Source organism: Drosophila biarmipes, chromosome 2R, assembly GCF_025231255.1.
Source record: "Drosophila biarmipes strain raj3 chromosome 2R, RU_DBia_V1.1, whole genome shotgun sequence".
Lineage (NCBI taxonomy): Eukaryota > Metazoa > Arthropoda > Insecta > Diptera > Drosophilidae > Drosophila > Drosophila biarmipes.
In genome coordinates, this window is record NC_066615.1 from 10,400,953 (window position 1) to 10,420,412 (window position 19,460).

At 48.2% G+C, this 19,460-nt stretch overlaps 7 protein-coding genes across 8 annotated transcripts; 5 read left to right on the forward strand and 2 right to left on the reverse strand.

Moving 5' to 3' along the window:
* The first annotated feature begins 159 nt into the window (after nucleotides 1-159).
* On the forward strand, nucleotides 160-4,515 carry LOC108030414 (bcl-2-related ovarian killer protein). The gene is made up of 3 exons (XM_017103299.3): nucleotides 160-1,053; nucleotides 3,681-3,824; nucleotides 3,888-4,515. The coding sequence occupies exons 1-3, from the start codon at nucleotides 742-744 to the stop codon at nucleotides 4,344-4,346; spliced, it is 915 nt and encodes a 304-aa protein (XP_016958788.1). The 5' UTR covers nucleotides 160-741; the 3' UTR covers nucleotides 4,347-4,515.
* Nucleotides 4,516-4,765: 250 nt separating this feature from the next.
* On the forward strand, nucleotides 4,766-6,967 carry LOC108030432 (zinc finger protein 260). Of its 2 annotated transcripts, none has more exons than XM_044092225.2 (5): nucleotides 4,766-4,959; nucleotides 5,022-5,707; nucleotides 5,764-6,159; nucleotides 6,216-6,774; nucleotides 6,841-6,967. In XM_044092225.2, exons 1-5 carry the CDS (start codon nucleotides 4,948-4,950, stop codon nucleotides 6,892-6,894), a joined length of 1,707 nt encoding a protein of 568 aa, XP_043948160.1. In that variant the 5' UTR covers nucleotides 4,766-4,947; the 3' UTR covers nucleotides 6,895-6,967. The 2 variants fall into 2 exon arrangements, with proteins under 2 accessions (XP_043948160.1, XP_016958808.1); XM_017103319.3 differs by having other exon boundaries at nucleotides 4,767-4,959; nucleotides 5,011-5,707.
* Nucleotides 6,968-7,138: 171 nt separating this feature from the next.
* On the reverse strand, nucleotides 7,139-8,091 carry LOC108029906 (geminin). The gene has a single exon (XM_017102397.3). It carries the CDS (start codon nucleotides 7,919-7,921, stop codon nucleotides 7,337-7,339), a length of 585 nt encoding a protein of 194 aa, XP_016957886.1. The 5' UTR covers nucleotides 7,922-8,091; the 3' UTR covers nucleotides 7,139-7,336.
* Nucleotides 8,092-9,405: 1,314 nt separating this feature from the next.
* Nucleotides 9,406-10,479, forward strand: LOC108029953 (omega-amidase NIT2). Its single transcript, XM_017102456.3, has 2 exons — nucleotides 9,406-9,523; nucleotides 9,580-10,479. Exons 1-2 carry the CDS (start codon nucleotides 9,505-9,507, stop codon nucleotides 10,401-10,403), a joined length of 843 nt encoding a protein of 280 aa, XP_016957945.1. The 5' UTR covers nucleotides 9,406-9,504; the 3' UTR covers nucleotides 10,404-10,479.
* A 392-nt stretch (nucleotides 10,480-10,871) lies between these two features.
* On the forward strand, nucleotides 10,872-14,159 carry LOC108030159 (uncharacterized). The gene has a single exon (XM_017102889.3). It carries the CDS (start codon nucleotides 11,041-11,043, stop codon nucleotides 13,483-13,485), a length of 2,445 nt encoding a protein of 814 aa, XP_016958378.1. The 5' UTR covers nucleotides 10,872-11,040; the 3' UTR covers nucleotides 13,486-14,159.
* A 10-nt stretch (nucleotides 14,160-14,169) lies between these two features.
* Nucleotides 14,170-15,629, reverse strand: LOC108030160 (DNA polymerase interacting tetratricopeptide repeat-containing, protein of 47 kDa). Its single transcript, XM_017102890.3, has 2 exons — nucleotides 14,831-15,629; nucleotides 14,170-14,770 (listed from the first exon to the last, which is right to left on the reverse strand). The coding sequence occupies exons 1-2, from the start codon at nucleotides 15,458-15,460 to the stop codon at nucleotides 14,210-14,212; spliced, it is 1,191 nt and encodes a 396-aa protein (XP_016958379.1). The 5' UTR covers nucleotides 15,461-15,629; the 3' UTR covers nucleotides 14,170-14,209.
* A 124-nt stretch (nucleotides 15,630-15,753) lies between these two features.
* Nucleotides 15,754-19,456, forward strand: LOC108030161 (transcription factor Adf-1). Its single transcript, XM_017102891.3, has 4 exons — nucleotides 15,754-15,936; nucleotides 16,077-16,265; nucleotides 18,090-18,383; nucleotides 18,443-19,456. Coding segments are annotated over exons 1-4 (789 nt in total). The 5' UTR covers nucleotides 15,754-15,935; the 3' UTR covers nucleotides 18,748-19,456.
* Nucleotides 19,457-19,460: the final 4 nt, after the last annotated feature.

Sequence of the window (19,460 nt, forward strand, 5' to 3'; positions counted from 1 at the left end):
TTTGCTGCCCCGGAACCAGTTCGCTCCGCCACCGTGAACCGATCATAGTGTTCACTACGTTACGCCAAGAACCATCGATACTTGTATCGAAATATTTGTTCGGTCACGACCGCACAAATCACAGCTCGCGAAGCTCGCAAGAACGGGACCGGAGAACCGAGAACGGAGAACCGAGAACCGAACACGAAGAACGGAGGTCGGAGAGCGAGGCGCGCGTTCGCGGTCGATCGCTTCTCCCCACTTCCACTTGCTAAACATTTCAGTTCGCGGAGCCGGAGCTCTCGGTTAAAGGTTCAAAGTGATGTGAGGCGAAAAAGCGACAAGTCGAAAAAGAAAGCAAAGGCTGGGCTGGGAATAAGAGTAAAATGAAACTGGGATCGCGGCGGCAGCAACAAGTTTTAGTGCTCCCCCCTTGCGCCGCTCGTTCGTGTTTGCTGCTCTCCGCTTTGCCCGCCCCGTTCGTCGCCGTTTTTTATTTTGTTTTGCCCATTTTATCAGAATCGGAACCCAATCCGATCCCGACCACCTCCAAAAAAGCGCAAGGCGAGCGCCGAGCTGCGAGCTGATCGCCGATCCGCTCCAAAAGCGTTCCCATTCCGAGTGCATAGTGCATGCAAAGTCGCGAGGCTGCTGCGCTTTCGAAATTACACAACCCACATGGGGCAGCGCCAACAAAGGCCTCAGCCCCAGCCTCAGCAGCAGCAGCAGCGACAGCAACAGCAACAATAGCGGGCAGCGACCATGGCCCCCACTACCAGTCCGCCGCCCAAGCTGGCCAAGTTCAAGTCCTCGTCGCTGGACCACGAGATCTACACGGCGAACCGACGCGGCACCATTGCCACGGCCTCCAGCGACTGGAAGGCGCTCCGCGGCGGAGGAGTAGCAGCAGCAGGAGGTGGCTTCGGAGGCGGCGGCCCCGGAAGCCATCCCTCCAATGGACGCTCCCTTCACGCCGGCGGTGCCATGACCAGGGCCGCCTCCACCTCCTCGCTGGCCAGCAGCACGCGCACCATGACCAACTACCAGGAGTACAAGATGGAGATTATCAACCAGGTGAGCACCTGGTGGCCTCTGCAATGCGCCTTCAATGTCACGGACAGAACACAGCATACTCCGAGTTTCCCCTTTATTGGAGAACACTTTAAGGTCTTTTAATGAAAGAAAACTAACATATCAGTTGAAGTTGAACACTGCATCTTGGGAGTACTAGGGCTGGGATTGAGTTCAGTGTGCTTAAACTATATAAAGCATATTAATATGTTTAGTGGTGAACTTTTCTTGTAAAAATTGAAAACGATCTGCCATTAAGTTAATATCTAAAACCTGTTTCAAAGTACATATTTAAAAGTTTTAAAGTATTTTTTAGGGATTTGAACACTTTATCCTAGAGATCTTTAAGAGTTGCGTCAGGCAATATGACTAAAATGTAGAATTTTTTACAAAATTCGGTTATTTTTATACCAAGGGTGTTTGCTTTTTTGTAGTTCCATACCTGTAATATTTGTAGGTCCACTTCAAGTGATGAAAACCCATTTTTCCGAATCTGATATGACAAAATGTACTATGTAAACATATTTCAGTTAAATAATTTGTTCTTGTAGCTCACACATTTATATTTTTTGTTATCTTTTCTTTTTAAATTCGTCATAATTCCCAAATCAGCAACTGTGTTTTGAAAAAAATATAAAACTAACTATTTATTGTTTCATCTTAAACTGTTTTTAAGCAAGTACGAAATGTTTGTTTGGTGTTATCTACATCTAGGGGACACCAATTAAACAAATATTTGATTGTTGCTGAATGTTGACGAGACTTGATAAAAGTTTGGGTGGGTCTGGAATTTTCTTTCTTTCCTTAAAAAAATATTATTAGTTGTATGAATATTTCTCAGTTAGAACTATAAAGAAAACATTTATAGGCACACATACCCAATCCCTGGCAGTATTCGCACAACCTCTGTTTCATTACAGAATATCCCAAAATAGAATACAATGTCTTTTATAAAGAAGCTTTTAAATTAATGAGTTATAAATGTTAACGTACAACTTTGTAGGGGAACATTATCGTTTTCCAACAAGTCGCAGGAGAATGGCATTCTATTTATGAATTTACTTTTATTCAGTTATAAAGATCTTGTCCGTTTCGAAATATTCAACTTAATATGATTGTTTATGTGGGGCAAGTTCTTAACAATTTAAATAAGTAGTAGTAGGACTTCAAGGCAATATAAAATCTTCGGCAAGTGCACGAAAGTGGGAAACCTAGCCTCAAGCTGTTCAAATAAATGGTGTTTTGTGGACACATTTTAAAATAGCGACCACATCAAAACAGACAACAGGTCGGCAAACAGCGGGAGCCTCGATTCCCATTTACTGTGCCAAAATGTTTGCGAAACTTCCTATTTGAAAGGTGGTTGCGCTCGAGGACGAGCCCTTCGTATCTATATAATTTACCAATCGTGGCTGGCACTGTCGCAGGTTAATTGATAAGGTACATATTTTTTGTTTCGGCCATATTCGCGTTTATCTCGGAGACAGTCTGATAAAAAGTTCCAGTGCACGCACGTTCCCTTCGCTTCGCTATGTAAAATATTTGCCCCGCTCTTCTAGGTGAGCGAAATGCAAAGTGTTTATTTAATATATTTGACTTTGCCTAGACTGATAATTTGTTGGGGAATTTTTTGCGCAAAGCGCATTGCGGAAGTGAGTCGAGAATGCAGGCCCTCAGCCTATCAACTTTCGAATGGTAGTGGGATTTGAACGAGGCCATTGCCAAACATGTATGCTGAATCCCAAAAATCAATGGCACCTGGACGAAAGGGAAGAACCCCAGAGGCGCCCCGAGTAAAGCCATTATAAACAAGTCTTCCAAAAATAAACCAAACACTCACGCGAAAACCTTAAGTGATGATGAGCCATCGAACTCTGGTCGGCGAAGTCAATTTTGTGGCAAGTTGGGCGCACAAGTGTATCGCCATAACCAGATCACGTAAACAAATTGACGGATTTATTGGCACGGCCCGCGGGCAGGTGATCAATTAACTGGCAGGGAGGCTGGACGGGCTCGGAGCGCCCTCAATGGACTTGTCAAGCCCCAGCCGAAAGCCACAAGGCCAGCAATTTGGCATGGAGTCGATCTCTTTGGCTGGCCATGTCATAAGTCAAGTTGGCGCCAGAGTAGGTAATTGTCTGTTTGCTCGGGCTCCAAGTCGTTGGCGTGACGAACGCTAATTGTGCGACATAAATTGGGGGAAGCTGTGGCTAAATTGATCGGAATCGATCGGGGGTACATGAAAGTGGGTTTCCTAATTGCGGCAAACACTTAGCGTCTTACAGATTCCAGAAGCTCTCGGTTTGCCTTAATTATTTCGCACAGCACGTGCTGATCGCCTCTTTTTGTTTAGAACCGCCCTCGTTGTTTATTACCGCCATGTGCACTCAGCACTCAGTTCGGCTGCAATTTTACAGACTCTGTAAGAGGTGAGATTGAAATTGCCCAGGTGTCCACGGATCTCAGGTGTAAACCAATTCCGCAAGACGTAAATAGGTTCGCCGGAAACTTCGCGGCAGATATTGATTTGATTTGATTGAGTGCCGCGCTGATGGGGCGAAATTGTCTGGCAATGATCAAAGCTCAGTGGTTAATTTGATTGAACTTTTGGCGCTGTCGTTTGATTTCAGGGGAAATGCCTGTGCGGCCAGTACATCAGAGCCCGGCTGCGGCGGGCAGGAGTCCTCAACCGAAAGGTGACACAGCGCCTGCGCAACATCCTGGACCCCGGCTCCTCGCACGTGGTCTATGAGGTCTTTCCGGCCCTGAACAGCGTGAGTGGTTGGTCTTCAATTCACCAGAGAATAACCTGCCAAATAACCCACTTTCATCCACAGATGGGCGAGGAACTGGAGCGCATGCACCCCCGGGTATACACAAACATATCGCGCCAGCTGTCGAGGGCCCCTTTCGGCGAGCTGGAGGACAGCGACATGGCACCCATGCTGCTCAATTTGGTGGCCAAGGACCTGTTCCGCTCGAGCATCACCTGGGGCAAGATAATCTCAATCTTCGCCGTCTGCGGCGGCTTTGCCATCGACTGCGTGCGCCAAGGTCATTTCGATTACCTACAGTGCCTGATAGACGGGCTGGCCGAGATCATAGAGGACGACCTGGTCTACTGGCTGATCGACAACGGCGGTTGGCTCGGCCTGTCGCGACACATCCGACCCCGGGTCGGGGAGTTCACGTTCCTGGGCTGGCTTACGCTGTTCGTGACCATCTCGGCGGGCGCCTATATGGTCTCCAATGTGTGTAAGCGGATCGGTGGGCACCTGTATTCGCTGCTCTTCTAGCCTTGCCCCGAAACGTGTCGTTTTAGATGTAAATTTGTACCATTAGTCAGTGAGAGCTTCGAATCATTCCTGCTTCCATGGACACCGCGTCGTAGTATGTAGTGCACATTGTTTTATCTGTAATATTGTTATCCTAACCTAGGCGCAATAAAGCGTGTGTTTAAAACTATTGATTTGAATTTGGCGCGCAAGAGTGATGCCAGATTGGCCGACTAGCCACAGGTGGCTTATGGAAATGAAACAAATGTTTTATTTGTTAGATGTGGAAAATGCTAAGTATACAACTTGTTGAATCAGATTAAAAACAATCTCTTGTAACGTTTTTGCGTAACGTTAACGTTAAGAATTTCAACAAGCATTTAAAATGTTCAAAAAATAAAAATTTTATATTGCAAATGTATTTCCCATATATAAAAATAGTTATTAAAAATATTACTTAGTATATAATTTAAGGCACAGTTTTATCTCAAAGAGGTTGCCACACAGTCAAAACTGTAGTATTAAACGAGTCTGGTGGCAACGCCCTGACTGCGACAAGCCATTTGTTGTGAATGGTCTATTCCCACTTATTTATGTAAATAAAGTTGATTTGCAACAAATAATGCCATGTCAGGTGAGTGCACCGTGTGAGTGGGCCTGAGCGTTGAGTAACGACCAACTGCAGTGTTCAACCAGGCTGAGGAGACTAACCCGGACGCCCACGTGGAGCAAGTAGTCTTCTCGGGAAGTGGATCTGGAGGGCAGGAGTTATTCTATTGCGAGAGCTGCGGCAACGTCTATGAGGATAGCGAAGCGTATGCCCGCGATCATACCGGTCAACCCGGCTTCTGCGGGGGCGCAGAGGAAGGACTGGAGTTCGTAGACGGGATGACAGGAGATTTCATTTTAGAGGAGGTCGGCGACGAGGACATCGTCGAGCCGGACGTGCCGCTCTGGGAGCTGGTGGAGGAAGTTCCGGGCAACAGCACGGCTGAGCACGGTGATGCCGAGCCCAGCGAGTCGGATCGCTACTTTTGCTACGACTGCCACAGCATTTTCGAGAACCGCAGCAGTGCCGAGGAACACGTCTGTCCGCAGGCGGAATCCGCGGCAGGTTCCAGCCAGCAGGTGAAGGCAGAGTCCAATGCAGCGGTCCGGCGAAAATTGAGCAGTGCTAGTGGCAGGACGGGTCCAAAAGATGCATCCTCCGCAATTAGCTGCGGGATTTGCAACACCGTTTTCAGCTCGGAGAAGTTCCTAAAGTTCCACATGCGCATCCACGACAGTCGCGCGTCCAAGAGCATTCAGGACGCCCTTCCCGTAGGCGCCCATCAGCAGTACAGCGAGCTGGATCAGTTCTACTGCGAAATCTGTAACAAGAGGTGGGTTTTCTTTGCACAAGTTATTCAGAATAATATCGCAGCATATCTCCTTACAGCTTCGATGAGAACCTCTTGGCGGTGCACAAACAGATGCACCAACAGACCACGTACGAGATTATGTGCAGCATCTGCAACCGAAAGTTCGACGACCAAGTTACCTTCCATATGCACCAAAAGATCCACGAGAAACCTCGGGAGACCAAGACCTCTGGAAGACCTAACCAGCGTCCTAGTGTTGTCGACAAGGAAAAGCCCGGGTTTCCCTGCCAGTACTGCGAGCGCGTGTTCACCCGTCCCTTCGAAAAGGTCAAGCACGAACGCGTTCACACGGGTGAGAAGCCCTACGCCTGCGAGGTCTGCGGGAAGACATTTCGTGTGTCCTACTCGCTAACCCTTCACCTGCGCACCCACACCAACATTCGGCCGTATGTGTGCACGGTGTGCAACAAGCGGTGGGTTGGAAACAGGCGAATCTCTTACCTAAGTTACTCATCAATTATAATTTCAGATTCAAATCACACCAAGTGTACTCCCATCACCTGCGCATCCACAGTTCGGAGCGGCAGTTTGCCTGCGATGCGTGCCCCAAGTCATTTCGCACCTCCGTGCAGCTGTACGCCCACAAAAACACCCACACCAAGCCTTACCAGTGCGCTGTGTGCAACCGGCCCTTCTCCTCGATGTACGCCGTCAAGAATCACATGCAGACCCACAAGGATGACAAGGGTAAAGAAAGTGCCGGTGCTAGTACGGCGACCCTCAAGAGCGGAAAGCCTGCGAAAACCCAGTCTGCTGGCAAGTTTTATTGTAGCACTTGCGGAGCTGAGTATGCGCGACTCTTCGCCCTACGCCTGCACATGAAGTCGGCCCACGGCGTGATGGAGGATGCGGCCTTGCGGCAGGAGGATCCCTCCGGGACAACTGAAGAAGTGCAAGCCGTCGAGACCGATGATTCCGAGACTGCGGTGCTAATAGCTGCCGCCGAAGCAGACGCCGCCTATATTAATGCTGTGGTAAACGACGTCGACGTTGTGGGGTCTGTTCCCACCTACGAGGAGTGCGTTGAGGTGGGTTTCTATCTGAATTCGAGTGACCCCCGACACCTTCTCTTATCTTCTTTCTTTATATTTCAGTTTGACGTGGATAATTTTCACAGCGAGGAGATTATCACGGATTGGCTTAAGTAGCTGTGTACATTTTTACTCCGACTAGCAAATAAATTATTGTTATAGCAATTATATAATTCATTTATTTTCGAAATGCATTAGGGAATCTACTTTTGTGTTTTGAATTAGATAAACTAAACCATTGAGCATTGGCGGTAAAAACTTAATTCCAATTGCCTAGTTTTCTAGGTGTGTATGCATTAGGATAGCATCTTCTTTCGATCAGTTCACTTTAAATAACTTTCACAGAGCAGCTACCAAATAGTTTTGTTAGAAATTGTAAAAACTTTATTGGGATCATAACTGGCGTGTAACAAGTAAATATATTGCTGGCGTACAATGAGACCAGTCCGTTGTGTTAGCTGACGTACAGGGATAAATTAAGGGCGATTATATAACTACAACTAATTGTACAACCTTAGACTAACAGAACGTGTGATTGGTGTGCAGCCTGGGCGGGGACCTACTCCTGGTCGCCCGCAGCCTCGTCTTCCTGCTCCTCCTCGCTGTTGTCCTCGTCACAGATCTCCTTGAGGACCTCCACCAGGTTCTTGGCCTCGTCCAGTTCCTGGCGCATTGTGTCCATCTCCTCCTCCAGTCCCTCGATGCGCTCGTGAAGGTGTCGGTTCTCGGTGAGAGAGTCCTCCAGGGCCAGGCGGCGCTGCTCGGCCAGCAGCTTGTAGTAGTTCTCGCCGGGCTCGGCCTCGCTTGTGAGATCCTCCGCTGTGATGGGTTTGTCTGCACTACCGCTGGGCTTAACCTCCGCCTCCAAATCGGTTTGAGTGTCCGCGTCCCTCGTCGACGTCGCTGGCGCAGCGGTGGCCGCGTCCACGCACTTGCGCTTGCCGTACTTGGGCGCGACCTGGACGCCGGCCTTGAGGCGACTCAGCTGATCCACGATGGAGGCGCGCCCGGAACCAGTAAGGTTCTCCTTGTCGTTGACGTTGCCCTGCAGGGGCTTCAGGGTCTTGCGCTGCTGTTTAAGGTGCTCCTGCTGCTCGGCCTCGCTCTCGACTTGGATGTAGACCCTGGCAGCGCTCGAGGACATCTTCGAAGGCGTTTCTTTGTGGCTTTGGTGGGTTCGGTGTTTGGGTTGTCGGGCGGCAGCGTGCGTGCTAATTGCTTGCCGTTTGTTTATGCATTAATTTAAGCTGATCTGTTCTGCTGTTTTCCACTCGTTGTAATGGCCGCCAAAAATGCCGATGCCGCGTGCTGTTGTCCAACACTGTTTTCTTTTTTAGGGCTACATCACACACCATTCCATCCCTGGTTTTCGTGTCACGACTATCGAGTTTTCACATGAGCGCGCCAATATATCGAAAACAAAGATTTTTTAAGCTGGTTAGTCTTACATTGAAACAATATTAAAATTGAAATGAAAAACAGGATTTAAAATCCTAGCTGCGTTGAGCAGTAGAATACTGCTAATGCTACGAAATCGCACAACGATTAAAATCTGGGTATATATACTGTTAAAATACAATTTATTTGACTTTCGGAGTAAAACCCTGGGCACATGGGGTGGGGTGCTAGGCCAGAAACTAAAGTTTTGACCGAAGCATACCAATCTTTTTTTAAATATTGTTTCAACATTGCTACAATGCTAACAGCATTGCTCCAAAATAAAGTACAATACTGCTCCCAGAAAATTTTTGTTTTCCATTTAATAACATAATTTCATCATGTCTGAAAAAGTGAAAACAAACGTTTTTTAACATGAAAAATAATTTGATCCGGTAATTTATTATTTTTGAAAAGAGCATGCTGTGCAAAACGGTATTGCGAAAATTTCTAAACTATAATCTGAAGAAAAATATGTTGAACATATGTACACAAAATTAGGATAGGATAAAGGAGTTGGGGAAGGACGTGATGACTCACTTTGGGTGCACTCAAGGCTAGATTCGTCTCGATTCTTCTTTGGGTTTAGCATGCTTGTATGTTCTTGTATATATGTAGAAGTCTTAAATAATTTGTGGTGGTATTTACATTGAAAAAGCGATTGCATTCTGCATTTTGAAGATCAAGGGTTATGTTAACGTAAAGAATTGGCACTTTAAAGTATATTCTACTCAATAATGGTTAAGGTTACTATAGTAACCTATGACCTATATAACCTTTAAGAACGGTATAGGCTATCGACTATCAGATACCCGTTATTCAGCTTAAGACAGACAGGCAGATAATAATAAAATAATTATTAGAAACACGTTGCAATCCACAATTTTGGCCCTTGGTCTAGCAGGTAAGAAAGAACTTTACACTGCACTGACTGCATTGAACGGATTAGAGCAAGTAGCATATTTTTGGTTGTGCCTGAAAAACATTTTCGAAATATGAAACTGCCACAGGCCTATCGTCCAGAAGTCACTTCTAAGTCACTTCTGGAAGATGGAAAGACGATAGTACACATTTTACAAAAACAAAATATACATATACCGCGTAGAAGTAACTTCTAAGTCATTTCTTCCCGACGGGAGTGACTTCCGCGATCCTAATGCGATATCGCGGACGATAGTTTTCTTCCGCGTTAGAAAATGCTTGCAGGGATCTATTTACAGCTTATTGCTTATTAAAACTGCAACTATTTAAAAACACAACGAAGTAAAGTTTCTTACTCAGATATTTAATATGAATAAACCAAGCCAATGTGAGCAATTAATTAGCTTTCTGTTACTCTAAAAGAATTTGAAATTCATTATATAGATCTGCGCTTGGCGTTGCTTCAATTGAAGCGCTTTAGAAATCGAGAGGAGAATTTGGAGGTTGTAACCAGGAAAATTGAGGCGGTCATGGAGGATCAAAAACCTCGATTGATTTGCCTATCAGAGAACTTCACCAGAAGTTCTGGCTTCCACAGAGACCCGGAAAACGTCAGGGATGGATACTGCTTCCAACGGCTCCCCGAGCTGGCCAGGAAGCATGAGGTGTACATCGTGGGCGGGACGATACCAGAGAAGGGCCAGAACGATGAGGTTTACGGTGCGTGCACGGTGTGGGATCCTAAGGGTCGACTGGTGGCCAAGTATCGTAAGGTGCATCTGGCCGACTTATACGTAAAGGCCGGGTTCACCTACTTGGAGTCCGCTCGGTTTACAGCGGGCAACGAGTTCAGCATATTCGAGGTGGACGGCCACAAAATCGGACTTGGGGTCTGCCATGACCTCCGGTTCGAGGAAATGGCCCGTGGATACCGCAATGCGGGATGCGAGATGCTCATCTATCCGAGCGATTTTGCCGATTACACGGGCTTCAAATACATGGAACTCCTGCAGCGCTCACGCGCCAATGACAACCAGCTCTACGTGGTGACCTGCGCACCAGCTTTTGATCCTACCGCAAAACACTTTAGTTTTGGCCATTCCATGGTGGTCGATCCCTGGGCCAGGGTTCAGGTGTGTGCCGGAGAGGATGAAACGACTGTGGTGACGGACATCGACTTTTCCCTGGTGAAGAAAGTGCGAGAGGAGCTCCCAATCTTCGGACAACGTCGACTCGATCTGTATCCTAAAGCAAAAGAAATGTCGTAATCAAGTAGCTCGGCTATTATTGCGACTATCCTTCCGTGGGTAATTTCTTGGAAATGCTAAGCAATTCAAAATACAACTGCCCTAATGTTTTTTTTGATGTATAGTTACGATTGCTGGTGTATAGTTACGATTGCTGCCTATGAAGCTAATAATTGAAGTTTTTTCTGGTTAAGGGATTACTTGATGACCTTCCAGAATATGTATAATATGGGGTTAAACCTAAATAATATTCCGCTTATTGGTTGCTTATCATAGCTAACTTAGACCAGATTACTTGAAAATACACAAATCATTGCAGGTCTTCACCGAAGTCCATTAAAAATATAAATACTATTTATTTAACATTTATAGTTTGTTCATCCTAACAACGTTTACAAAATGTAAAATAAATCTATGCAAAGTCCATATCTAGTTGTACAGCGATTGCTGTGATACTATCGTCAGGTGGCAACGCTGGTCACGTCACGAGGACACGAAGGATAAACGGGCGATAAGAGAATGGCCGATAAGAGCTCCACCCAGTCATAGAAAAGATGTAAATCCCGCAGCGGAAAGAAATCGTTACATTTTTTTATTTTCCACTCGCATTACATTCACCGCTCCCCCGCCCGCGCCCTCCAGGACCAGTTGCCGCAAGATGGACCACAACGAGATCTCCATGAGCATGGACGTCAAGCTGGATACACACGACAAGCGTCCAGTGGCGCTCCGCTACAAGACGTGGACCCGCTGCCAGGTGAAAATAGAGGCCATCAAGTGTGTGCCCTGCTTCCTGCGGCTCAGCTTCCAGGCCCAGGAGACGGAGGGTCAGGAGTTCCATCCCGCCAAGCCCATTAGTGTCTCTGTGAACGTTCCTGGTGTCAGCCTCAGCCTGGCTACATCGCGCACCAAGCAGCACTCCTACGGACTGTTCTGGACGCAGAACCGACGCGACTGCTTCATATACTTTGCCCTGGAGACGGAGACTTCCTGCCGGCGCCACATGAAGTGGATGCGGAAGTCGATAAAGAACCTGGAACTGTACCGACAGGTCTTCCTCGAGCAGCGTCGCCTGAGCAGGGGCCCCGGCGCTCTTGGCCCGCTGCCCAATCTGCCAGACACCCTGGACGCAAGCGCTCTCTCGCCGCGCGTCTCGCAGATCTACGAGGAGATCTTCGACGGCAGCCGCATCTCGCGCGTCTCCATCGCATCGGGCATCTATGAGGAAATGAAGCCATCGGTCATGAAGATCCCGTCACCGCCGCCACTACCCGCACATCCTCACCGCCAGCGCATTAACACTTTTGAGTGCGCCCAGCTGGGCGAGATTCCGCGGTCCAGCACCAATCCCGAGTCGGAGCTGGCCAAGAAAAAGAAGTACAAGAACATGCTGGACAGCCTGTTCGGTGTACAGCGCCAAAAGCGTTCCGGCAGCATCAGCGAACTGGTCCACGAGCCCTCAAACCAGGAGGAGGTCCTGCCGCTCTACGAGAACGCTCCCACCCCGGAGCCAGTGCTCCCGGTTAAGCGCACATCCCAATTAAGCAAGTCCCAGCGCAACAGCTTCTCGAGTCCGGACCTCTCCAAGCTGAATTTCCTGGACACCTTCGGAGAATATTTCGGAGAACAGAACCACGAGTCGAGCCTGGAACTGAACATCAGTCTGGACGAGTCGGCCATTGAGCCGATATCGCGAAATCAGCTTGTGGCGCAGATCACCAGCAAACTGACCACGGCCGACTCCCTGGAAAGCCTTAACGTATCCGAGCAACTGCCGTACAATTTCAACTTTTCCGCTTGCAACACGTCCACCATCAATCTCATCGGATCGCACGGAGCTGTTCCGCAGAGTAATCTACTGAAGAAAAATAAGATCGTGGAGGAGGACCTCACGGGATACTGCGTGATGGCGCCCATTTTAAAGGCGACGGTGAAGGAGCTGCCACCGCAGCCAGCCGGCAGTACGGTCTCCACCTCCTCCGGTTATTCCACTGGATCCTACTGCTCCTCCACCAGCAGCTGCAACACGGAGGATCAGCCCACCAAGACCCAGGTGCCCGACGAGAGTGCCATTTACGAAGCCATGCATGGTAGTTCGTTGAACAGTACTGTCGGGGCGGCTGCAGCTGGATTTGCAGAGCATCTTTACGAGAACCTGTTGGCAGTCAAGGCCGCACAAGAGCTGGAGGCACAGCCGCTTGGCTTTGGACTAAGCACCAGCACACCCACCGAATCTCCCCTGGCGCCTCCTTTGCCGCAAAAGGGAACGCCCAAACAGAATACATTCCAGCAGAAGCCAGAGGAGGAGAACTTCTACCAAACACCGAGGAAGTCGATCATCAGTGTGGACGAGAAGATTCCCTCATACTATCCCAACAGCTGTGACACCCTGAAGTCAAAGCGACGCAGTCCCGCCGATCATGGACCCAGTCTTAGGCACTTGGTCAGTTCCAAGTTGCGTCGCGAGCGAAAGGAGAACCTCTACATTTCATCGCCCCAACAGATCATTGAACAGCGCCACAAGGCGGACACCATCTCAACATCAACATCATCAGTTAAGACTAAAATCTCAAACAAGAAGACTGCCGCCCACAAAATCTCTGAGAGCGTTTATGCCGTCACACATCCTGTGAAGCGGCCGAATAGCACCAATAGTAACAACACCCACCAAAACAACAACAATAATAATGAAGGCGTGGATGATGAGCTACTACACCTCACCATGCTGAAGAACATAGACTTCAAGTTCGATGACGGACAAGTGGCCGACGATTCTGGACAGGCGAAAGCGATGGTGCTTGCGCAGCCCAAGATGGAGAAGAAGGAGGATCACTTTCAGGCGGCGGAGCAGGCCGCTCGTCTCCTGCAGAAGTACGCCACGCTGGCCAAAATCGGTCATTCGCCGAGTAAAGCCAAGACCCAGGCAGAAACCCCACCGGAGCCCATGGTGCAGTCGGTGGCCCCGAGCAACGAGCTGCAACCCGCGGGAGGCGGCATGAGGAAGTTTGCCTCGCTGCCTCGCTTCAAGAAAATTGACTTTTCTCCGCTGAAGATGAGGCTCAACAATGTCCTGCAGAGAAATCCGCCGTCGCCGCAGCAGTAGCGGGGATCTCTCCGCTTTCCGTATCAATGTCTAACACTTCGCTGTGGAAACACACTGCTTTTTTGAATTTTGCTTTTTATGTTGTAGGTTCTTGTGATTGTGATCTGCCCACCAATCTTGTGTTAATTGGTCAAGTTGATGTCATCAGCTCATTATTATGTTATCCGAGTATGTAATACGCTTTCCCACGATGCATTTAGTCTTAAGCCTTATAGGTTGATCTTGCTTTGTCAGAGGTATTTTAACGAATCATATCCGGCTCCACTTGAGGAGTCCACTAGTATTACTGTTGTGAACTTACGATGAATGTCTAAGATTTATACATATGAATATGCTCAATTATGGAAATTTACAAAACGCTTTTATACGAATTAAAGGAAAACCATATTGTTGAATTATTTAGGCGCCTCGTTGTTAAAAAGAAACTAAATTTAGCTAAACAAGTTCTAATTTTACACAATTATATTATATACCAAAATGAGCTGGCGTCGTTACCGGTATTTCGGGACGGCGTGAGCTTAGAACTACGCTTTTTGGCTTCGCATAACATATCAGAAATTAGTTAATCCAACGATAAAGTGCTTAGACATAGCATAACCAAAGCTCAATTGTACCGTGACTAAACGTAAGCTTACAAATAAATCAAGCCGCAAAATAAATAAACTTTACAGCCAGCCGAACGCATTTCATTTTTGAAAACCATCCACTTTATTTGCCCACTGCCTCAGCTATAAACCATGGGTCGACGCTGTTCGTGTATAAACTCCTGCTCCACCCGGGAGTCTTTTGGGACTACATAGAAGAGCAGAGCCCCGCCGGAGACGAAGAATCCCTTCTCAGCGATGATCTCGGCGAGCTGCTTCTCCTCGGCCACCTTGTGGACGCAGCCCACCTTGCGGTTCTCGTAGTACACGTGCACGTTGCCCAGTCGGTAGCTCTGTGTCTTATCGCAGGGCAGTGGTTCGTTGAAGAGCGTCGCCAGGCAATCCCGCATGGTGGCAGTTTCCGGCAGCTGCTGCTGAAAGTCGCTGAACAGAAACTCCGGATAAGAGAACGCGGCGGGCCAGACCAGCGTGCTGCCGTCCTCGTCCAGGTGCACGGGGTGGTCCTCTAGTGGCAGGAATTTGGGACGGAGAAGCTCCTCGCTAAGCGTGGCCTTCTTTCCCACCTTTTGGTCGTCGAACTTTATGGCCCTCTGCTCTATCGCATCACGAAGCCTGTGGAAGCGGGTGAGACGACGCTTGGCCTCGGCAGCCTCCTTGCGCTGGTTGCGCTCTATCTCGAGCTGCGAGGATTAAAATGCATTAGATTAGGATTCTCATTCAACTGGATAACCAATGCTCACCTTCTTCATTTTGTTCTTGTGCAGCAGCGCGTTAGCCTCCTTGTGGTCCACGTCCACCTCGAGCAGCTCCTCGCACATCTGGGTGCACACGTCGAACCTCTCCAGCTCGTAGGCGCACTGCGCTGACCTCCACCGGGCTTTTGTGTAGTCCGGCTTGTAGAACAGAGCACGCTGTGCGTCGCTCAGCGAGGATCTGTAGTTCTTGAGGAAGTAGTGAGCGGCCGAGCGGTTATTGTATAGCACGGCCAGGGTGTCGGGATTCTCCGATTTGGACTTGATGCCCTCGGTGAAGCTGTAGATGGCCATGCGGAACTTCTTGTGCTTCATGTAGAAGTTGCCGTCCTCCTTGTAGTTGAGCGCCAGCTCGTCTCGCGTGTTCTCCTCCGGATCGTACTTGAGCTTCTGCAGGCCCTCGAACATCGGGTGCACGTCGTCGCCAGGCTGCGGAGCACGCTTCATGAAGAACGGATGCTTGTCCATCTCCTCCTGCCACCGGTCCTCCGGCCAGCCCTCCTCATAGCGCTTCTTCTCAAGGCCATCGATGAAGGCGTCCAGCTCGGCGTCCAACTTGGCCGCCAGCTCCAAGCGCTCCTCATCCGTCCAATTCCGCTGCGCGGCCAGTTCCTCCATTTGATGGTCCAATAAGAAAGAGTGTGACCGCAGACGGACCGTTGGAATATACCAGTTGGCTCTTGGAAACAACACACTTTTTTAAATTTCAGGGATTCTATTTTAAGTTCTTATTTTGCAAGGGTACCGGAAGGATATAAAAGGTTTAAGGATGTAGCGGAAAACATTAAAAGTAGGTGTTCAAACAGCCCGAGAGTGACCGTGTGCCGTAGAAATACTGTTCGTGAGCTCTGCCGCCCCCATTGGCTGATCGATGTCTATCGATAACTGGAGCAGTGTTGAGCAACGCCCGCGCCCAGACCCTCCATTGGCAGAGACGCGACTGAGCTGAGACAGAGTTGGCAGAGACGCGACTGAGAAATAAAATTAAAACGTCGACGTTCCTTCCTCGCAGAAGAAACCAATCAAAATAAAAACAAACAGAGCGTGCGTTCGCGCCAAATACTTAACGACAATTAGCAAGCGAAAGAAACAAAGTGAGTGTCGTCGGGCAGCGAAAGCCCGAGTGCTGGGACCTGGACTGGGATCGGGATCCACATCCACATCCACACAATCCCGTTTCGCCTCTTGCTAAATTAACTCTTGTTTCCCCCCGTCTCGCTCACCACCCACCCAGTGCACACTCTCACGGCGGCCATCGAGATGGACAAGCTGGATGCAAATCTCGAGCAGCAGTTTGATCTCAATCTCATCGAGGCTGTGAAGCTGAACCCAGTGATATACGACAGGTCGCACTACAACTACAAGCACTTCGTGCGCAAGGCCCAGACCTGGAAACAAATCGCCGAAACTCTCGGTGTGCCTGGTAAGTGAAATTCGGCTGGTTTTGGCTTCGCTACGGGTTTTCTGCTTTCTGTCTCCAGTCCGTGCCCCAGCCAGCCAATTGATTAATTCTCCGAGGGCCGGAGCGGGCCGGGGACGGGCAGAGAAGAGAGGCGAGACAAGTCAGTCGACGACGACAGAAAACGACGCAAAAGTGAACGGCGACGCGACGCAGTAGCTGGCTGATGGTTGTGAAATGCCAGGGGCGCAGCTACGCGGCAGAGGGTGGGCCGCAAAATCAGTTAAATACTAGGCCAAAAATACAGCGAGTTTAAATGTTAGGCTATACAAGATAGTGGCAAATAACCAGCATATTTTAAAAGAGATTATTTAGGGAATAGTTTTCTTATAGAAAACATGCAAAATAATCCTGTTATTGTCTCGACATTTGTTTCTTTGCACTAAGCTCACAGCATCCATAATCTGCCTCTTAATTGTACTTATTTTCTAGGTAAATTTTTAAATGAGCGCCCCCTTTGGGCGCTCGAACTGCGCCCCTGGCCGCTCTGTCGGTGTAAAAACCTCTGTGGCAGTGTGCTCAGTCGATATTTTTGAAGTTGCTGTACTTTGCCGTCGCGGCGCAGTAGTTGTCTCGCTCGCACAGCTGCCATTCTGCTTGCGCCAGCGTTTATTTTCGTACACTGCGCTGCCTCGGTCTCGGTCGACAGCTGACTCGCTCACACACGCTCGTATGTACTCATGCATACAGTGCGGGACAAAATTATTGGCACAGCACATTTTGTTTAAATAAAAATAGGTTCTTAGAAACAAAAACATTTCAGTTCAGGGTTTAATGAAACACGTTTATTACAAGTACAAGACAGTCTTTACAATTAATAGGTAAAAACTCCGAAACTGAAATACCACTCCCGTAAAAAAGAAAGTTAGAAATTCCAGCTGCGGTAATACCTTAAGACCGCACTGTAGATACCGGATACCAAAGAGGCGGCTTTCGTTTCGTTTTTACGAGTATACCAACAAAATGTACCGTTCACTCCACCCCCTCGACGGCCTTTGATCGAACCCTAAATTTTCGCCTATATCGCGGCACCTTTTCGGCTTTCGATTATGCAAGAAGGTGGCTCGAAAGCTGGAGTTGCAGTCAAGTCGACCCCGCAGCAGCGCTACAGGTCTCCGTCTTCAGGCAGAGGCCGCGGGCAGCGGCGGAGTCGCCAGTAAGCGGGCGACGACGTCACCGTCACGTCAACGTCTCTGCTGGCGCTGGGAAACTGCTGCCTTCCTTCTGCCACCGCCTCTGCCTCTGCCGGCGGTTTGTTTTGGTTTGCGATTTGATGCTTCTAGCAGATGCGCTCTCAGGGTGGGTCAGATGGTACCATGGTTCTAGTTCAGTTCTGATAGCAGCCCAGAAGTCTCAAGTTGCTCCTGGAGCAACAGCGGCAATCGCAGGTGCGATGCCACAGAGTCGAAAAATGAATAAATCTTTACATCTTAAGGAACTATCTGGTCATAAAAACAGGCAACTAAAATAATATTCGCAGTCCCTTGTTTTGTTTCAACGAGATAACAAGTTTTAGAATACGACACATGTAGTATGAGGGATTTTCAAGGCCTTTAAAGGCCAATTCTCTACAATGAATCATTTCAAATGACTAGAACTCTAAATATTTTTCAACTATACTATAATACTTTTCTCCTTTTTTGTATGAGAGCTTTAACTAAGAAAAACTTTTGAATACTGCTCTCAACTTTATATAGACCAATTATAAGCAATAAAATAATAACCAACGTTTAGTTTTAAACGTGTTAACCAACACCTAACTAAGTATTTGTATTTATTTTATTACAGAACAAAAATGTACCAAACGATGGAAGAGCCTGCGCGACAAGTTCGCTCGCGAAATGAAACTGTGCCAGGAATCACGCTGGCGCTACTTCAAGCAGATGCAATTCCTGGTTGACTCCATACGGCAGTACCGAGAGTCGCTGCTCGGCAAGTGCGCCAATGGCAGTCAAAACGCCAGCCAGGTGGCCGATCCTTCGCAGCAACAGCAGGCGCAGCAACAGACCGTCGTGGACATATTCGCGCAGCCCTTCAACGGCAGCGCCACAACCTCGGCCCAGGCCCTGACCCATCCGCATGGTAGGTGTTCCAGCCCCTGGGCATCTAAGAACCCCGCTAAATTCTCTAATCCCCCACAGAAATCACCGTCACTAGTGACGCACAGCTGGCGACTGCCGTGGGCAAGGACCAAAAACCATACTTCTACGAGCCGCCGCTCAAGCGGGAGCGCAGCGAGGAGGAGCACAGCGACAACATGCTTAACACTATCAAGATTTTCCAGAACAACGTCTCCCAGGCGGTCAGCGCCGAGGACCAGTCGTTCGGCATGGTAGTCACGGACATGCTCAACACGCTGGGCGTGCGACAAAAGGCCGAGGCCAAGGTGCACATCATCAAGTATCTGACGGACATGCAGCTGTTGGCGCAGCACAACAAGTACTAACTGTCGGGCGGCTATCAGCGGCAGCTGCTGCAGCTGCTCCAACTGGAGAGCGTTCTGCCCTGAGATCAAAAGAGGACGGACCGACGGCCACCCACATCCACACAGGCCTGCGGTCCTGTGCGGTCATTTTCTTTAGTTCATAGATCTTAAAGTCAAACTACAGATTAACATTAGACGTAAATCCCAACTGCGTATACCCAAAACGCGTAATTATACTTCCCCAAGTCCAAGCGTAGACAAACATATATATTTATATGCTTAGTTGGCCCCCTGATCGGTGATTCAATTCGCGCCCAGTTCTCAGCTCTGTACAAAAGATAAATACGATTGAAAAGTAGCGATCCTAGAATTATGAGTAGTTTGTTAAACGACCGTGGAAACACATCATATGCAGCGTATTGTAAATTTTTGACTACGATTTAGTTGTAACTTGCCATCGGGTCTTAGCTCTGTAATTAAGTACACACGTAAAAGTTATTTTAATTTTATAAGTTCTGTTGTAATATGCTGAAAACGCTTGAAAGATACTTTGAAAGGCTTTAATTAAGTGTGTCAAAAGGAAACATTAAACACCTTTTTTCACAGTGAGCGCATATTACACACTTTATACGGATAAAATCGAAATAGTTGCCGGCAACGCAAGTTGCAAAACATTTTCAATGATTGATTGTGCAATTATTTGGTATTAAAACAAACATTTGAAAAGTAACCGA

Bases quoted from the DNA above. Each gene is read 5' to 3' on its own strand.
- LOC108030414 (XM_017103299.3), top strand. From the start codon at position 742: ATGGCCCCCACTACCAGTCCGCCGCCCAAGCTGGCCAAGTTCAAGTCC. The intron at 1,054-3,680 runs GTGAGCACCTGG...GTTTGATTTCAG, and splicing joins AGATGGAGATTATCAACCAG to GGGAAATGCCTGTGCGGCCA. The intron at 3,825-3,887 runs GTGAGTGGTTGG...TTTCATCCACAG, and splicing joins TCTTTCCGGCCCTGAACAGC to ATGGGCGAGGAACTGGAGCG.
- LOC108030432 (XM_017103319.3), top strand. The intron at 5,708-5,763 runs GTGGGTTTTCTT...ATCTCCTTACAG, and splicing joins TGCGAAATCTGTAACAAGAG to CTTCGATGAGAACCTCTTGG. The intron at 6,160-6,215 runs GTGGGTTGGAAA...TTATAATTTCAG, and splicing joins TGCACGGTGTGCAACAAGCG to ATTCAAATCACACCAAGTGT.
- LOC108029906 (XM_017102397.3), bottom strand. From the start codon at position 7,921: ATGTCCTCGAGCGCTGCCAGGGTCTACATCCAAGTCGAGAGCGAGGCC.
- LOC108030159 (XM_017102889.3), top strand. From the start codon at position 11,041: ATGGACCACAACGAGATCTCCATGAGCATGGACGTCAAGCTGGATACA.
- LOC108030160 (XM_017102890.3), bottom strand. From the start codon at position 15,460: ATGGAGGAACTGGCCGCGCAGCGGAATTGGACGGATGAGGAGCGCTTG. The intron at 14,771-14,830 runs GTGAGCATTGGT...TAATCCTCGCAG, and splicing joins ACAAGAACAAAATGAAGAAG to CTCGAGATAGAGCGCAACCA.
- LOC108030161 (XM_017102891.3), top strand. The intron at 16,266-18,089 runs GTAAGTGAAATT...ATTTTATTACAG, and splicing joins CGAAACTCTCGGTGTGCCTG to AACAAAAATGTACCAAACGA. The intron at 18,384-18,442 runs GTAGGTGTTCCA...AATCCCCCACAG, and splicing joins GGCCCTGACCCATCCGCATG to AAATCACCGTCACTAGTGAC.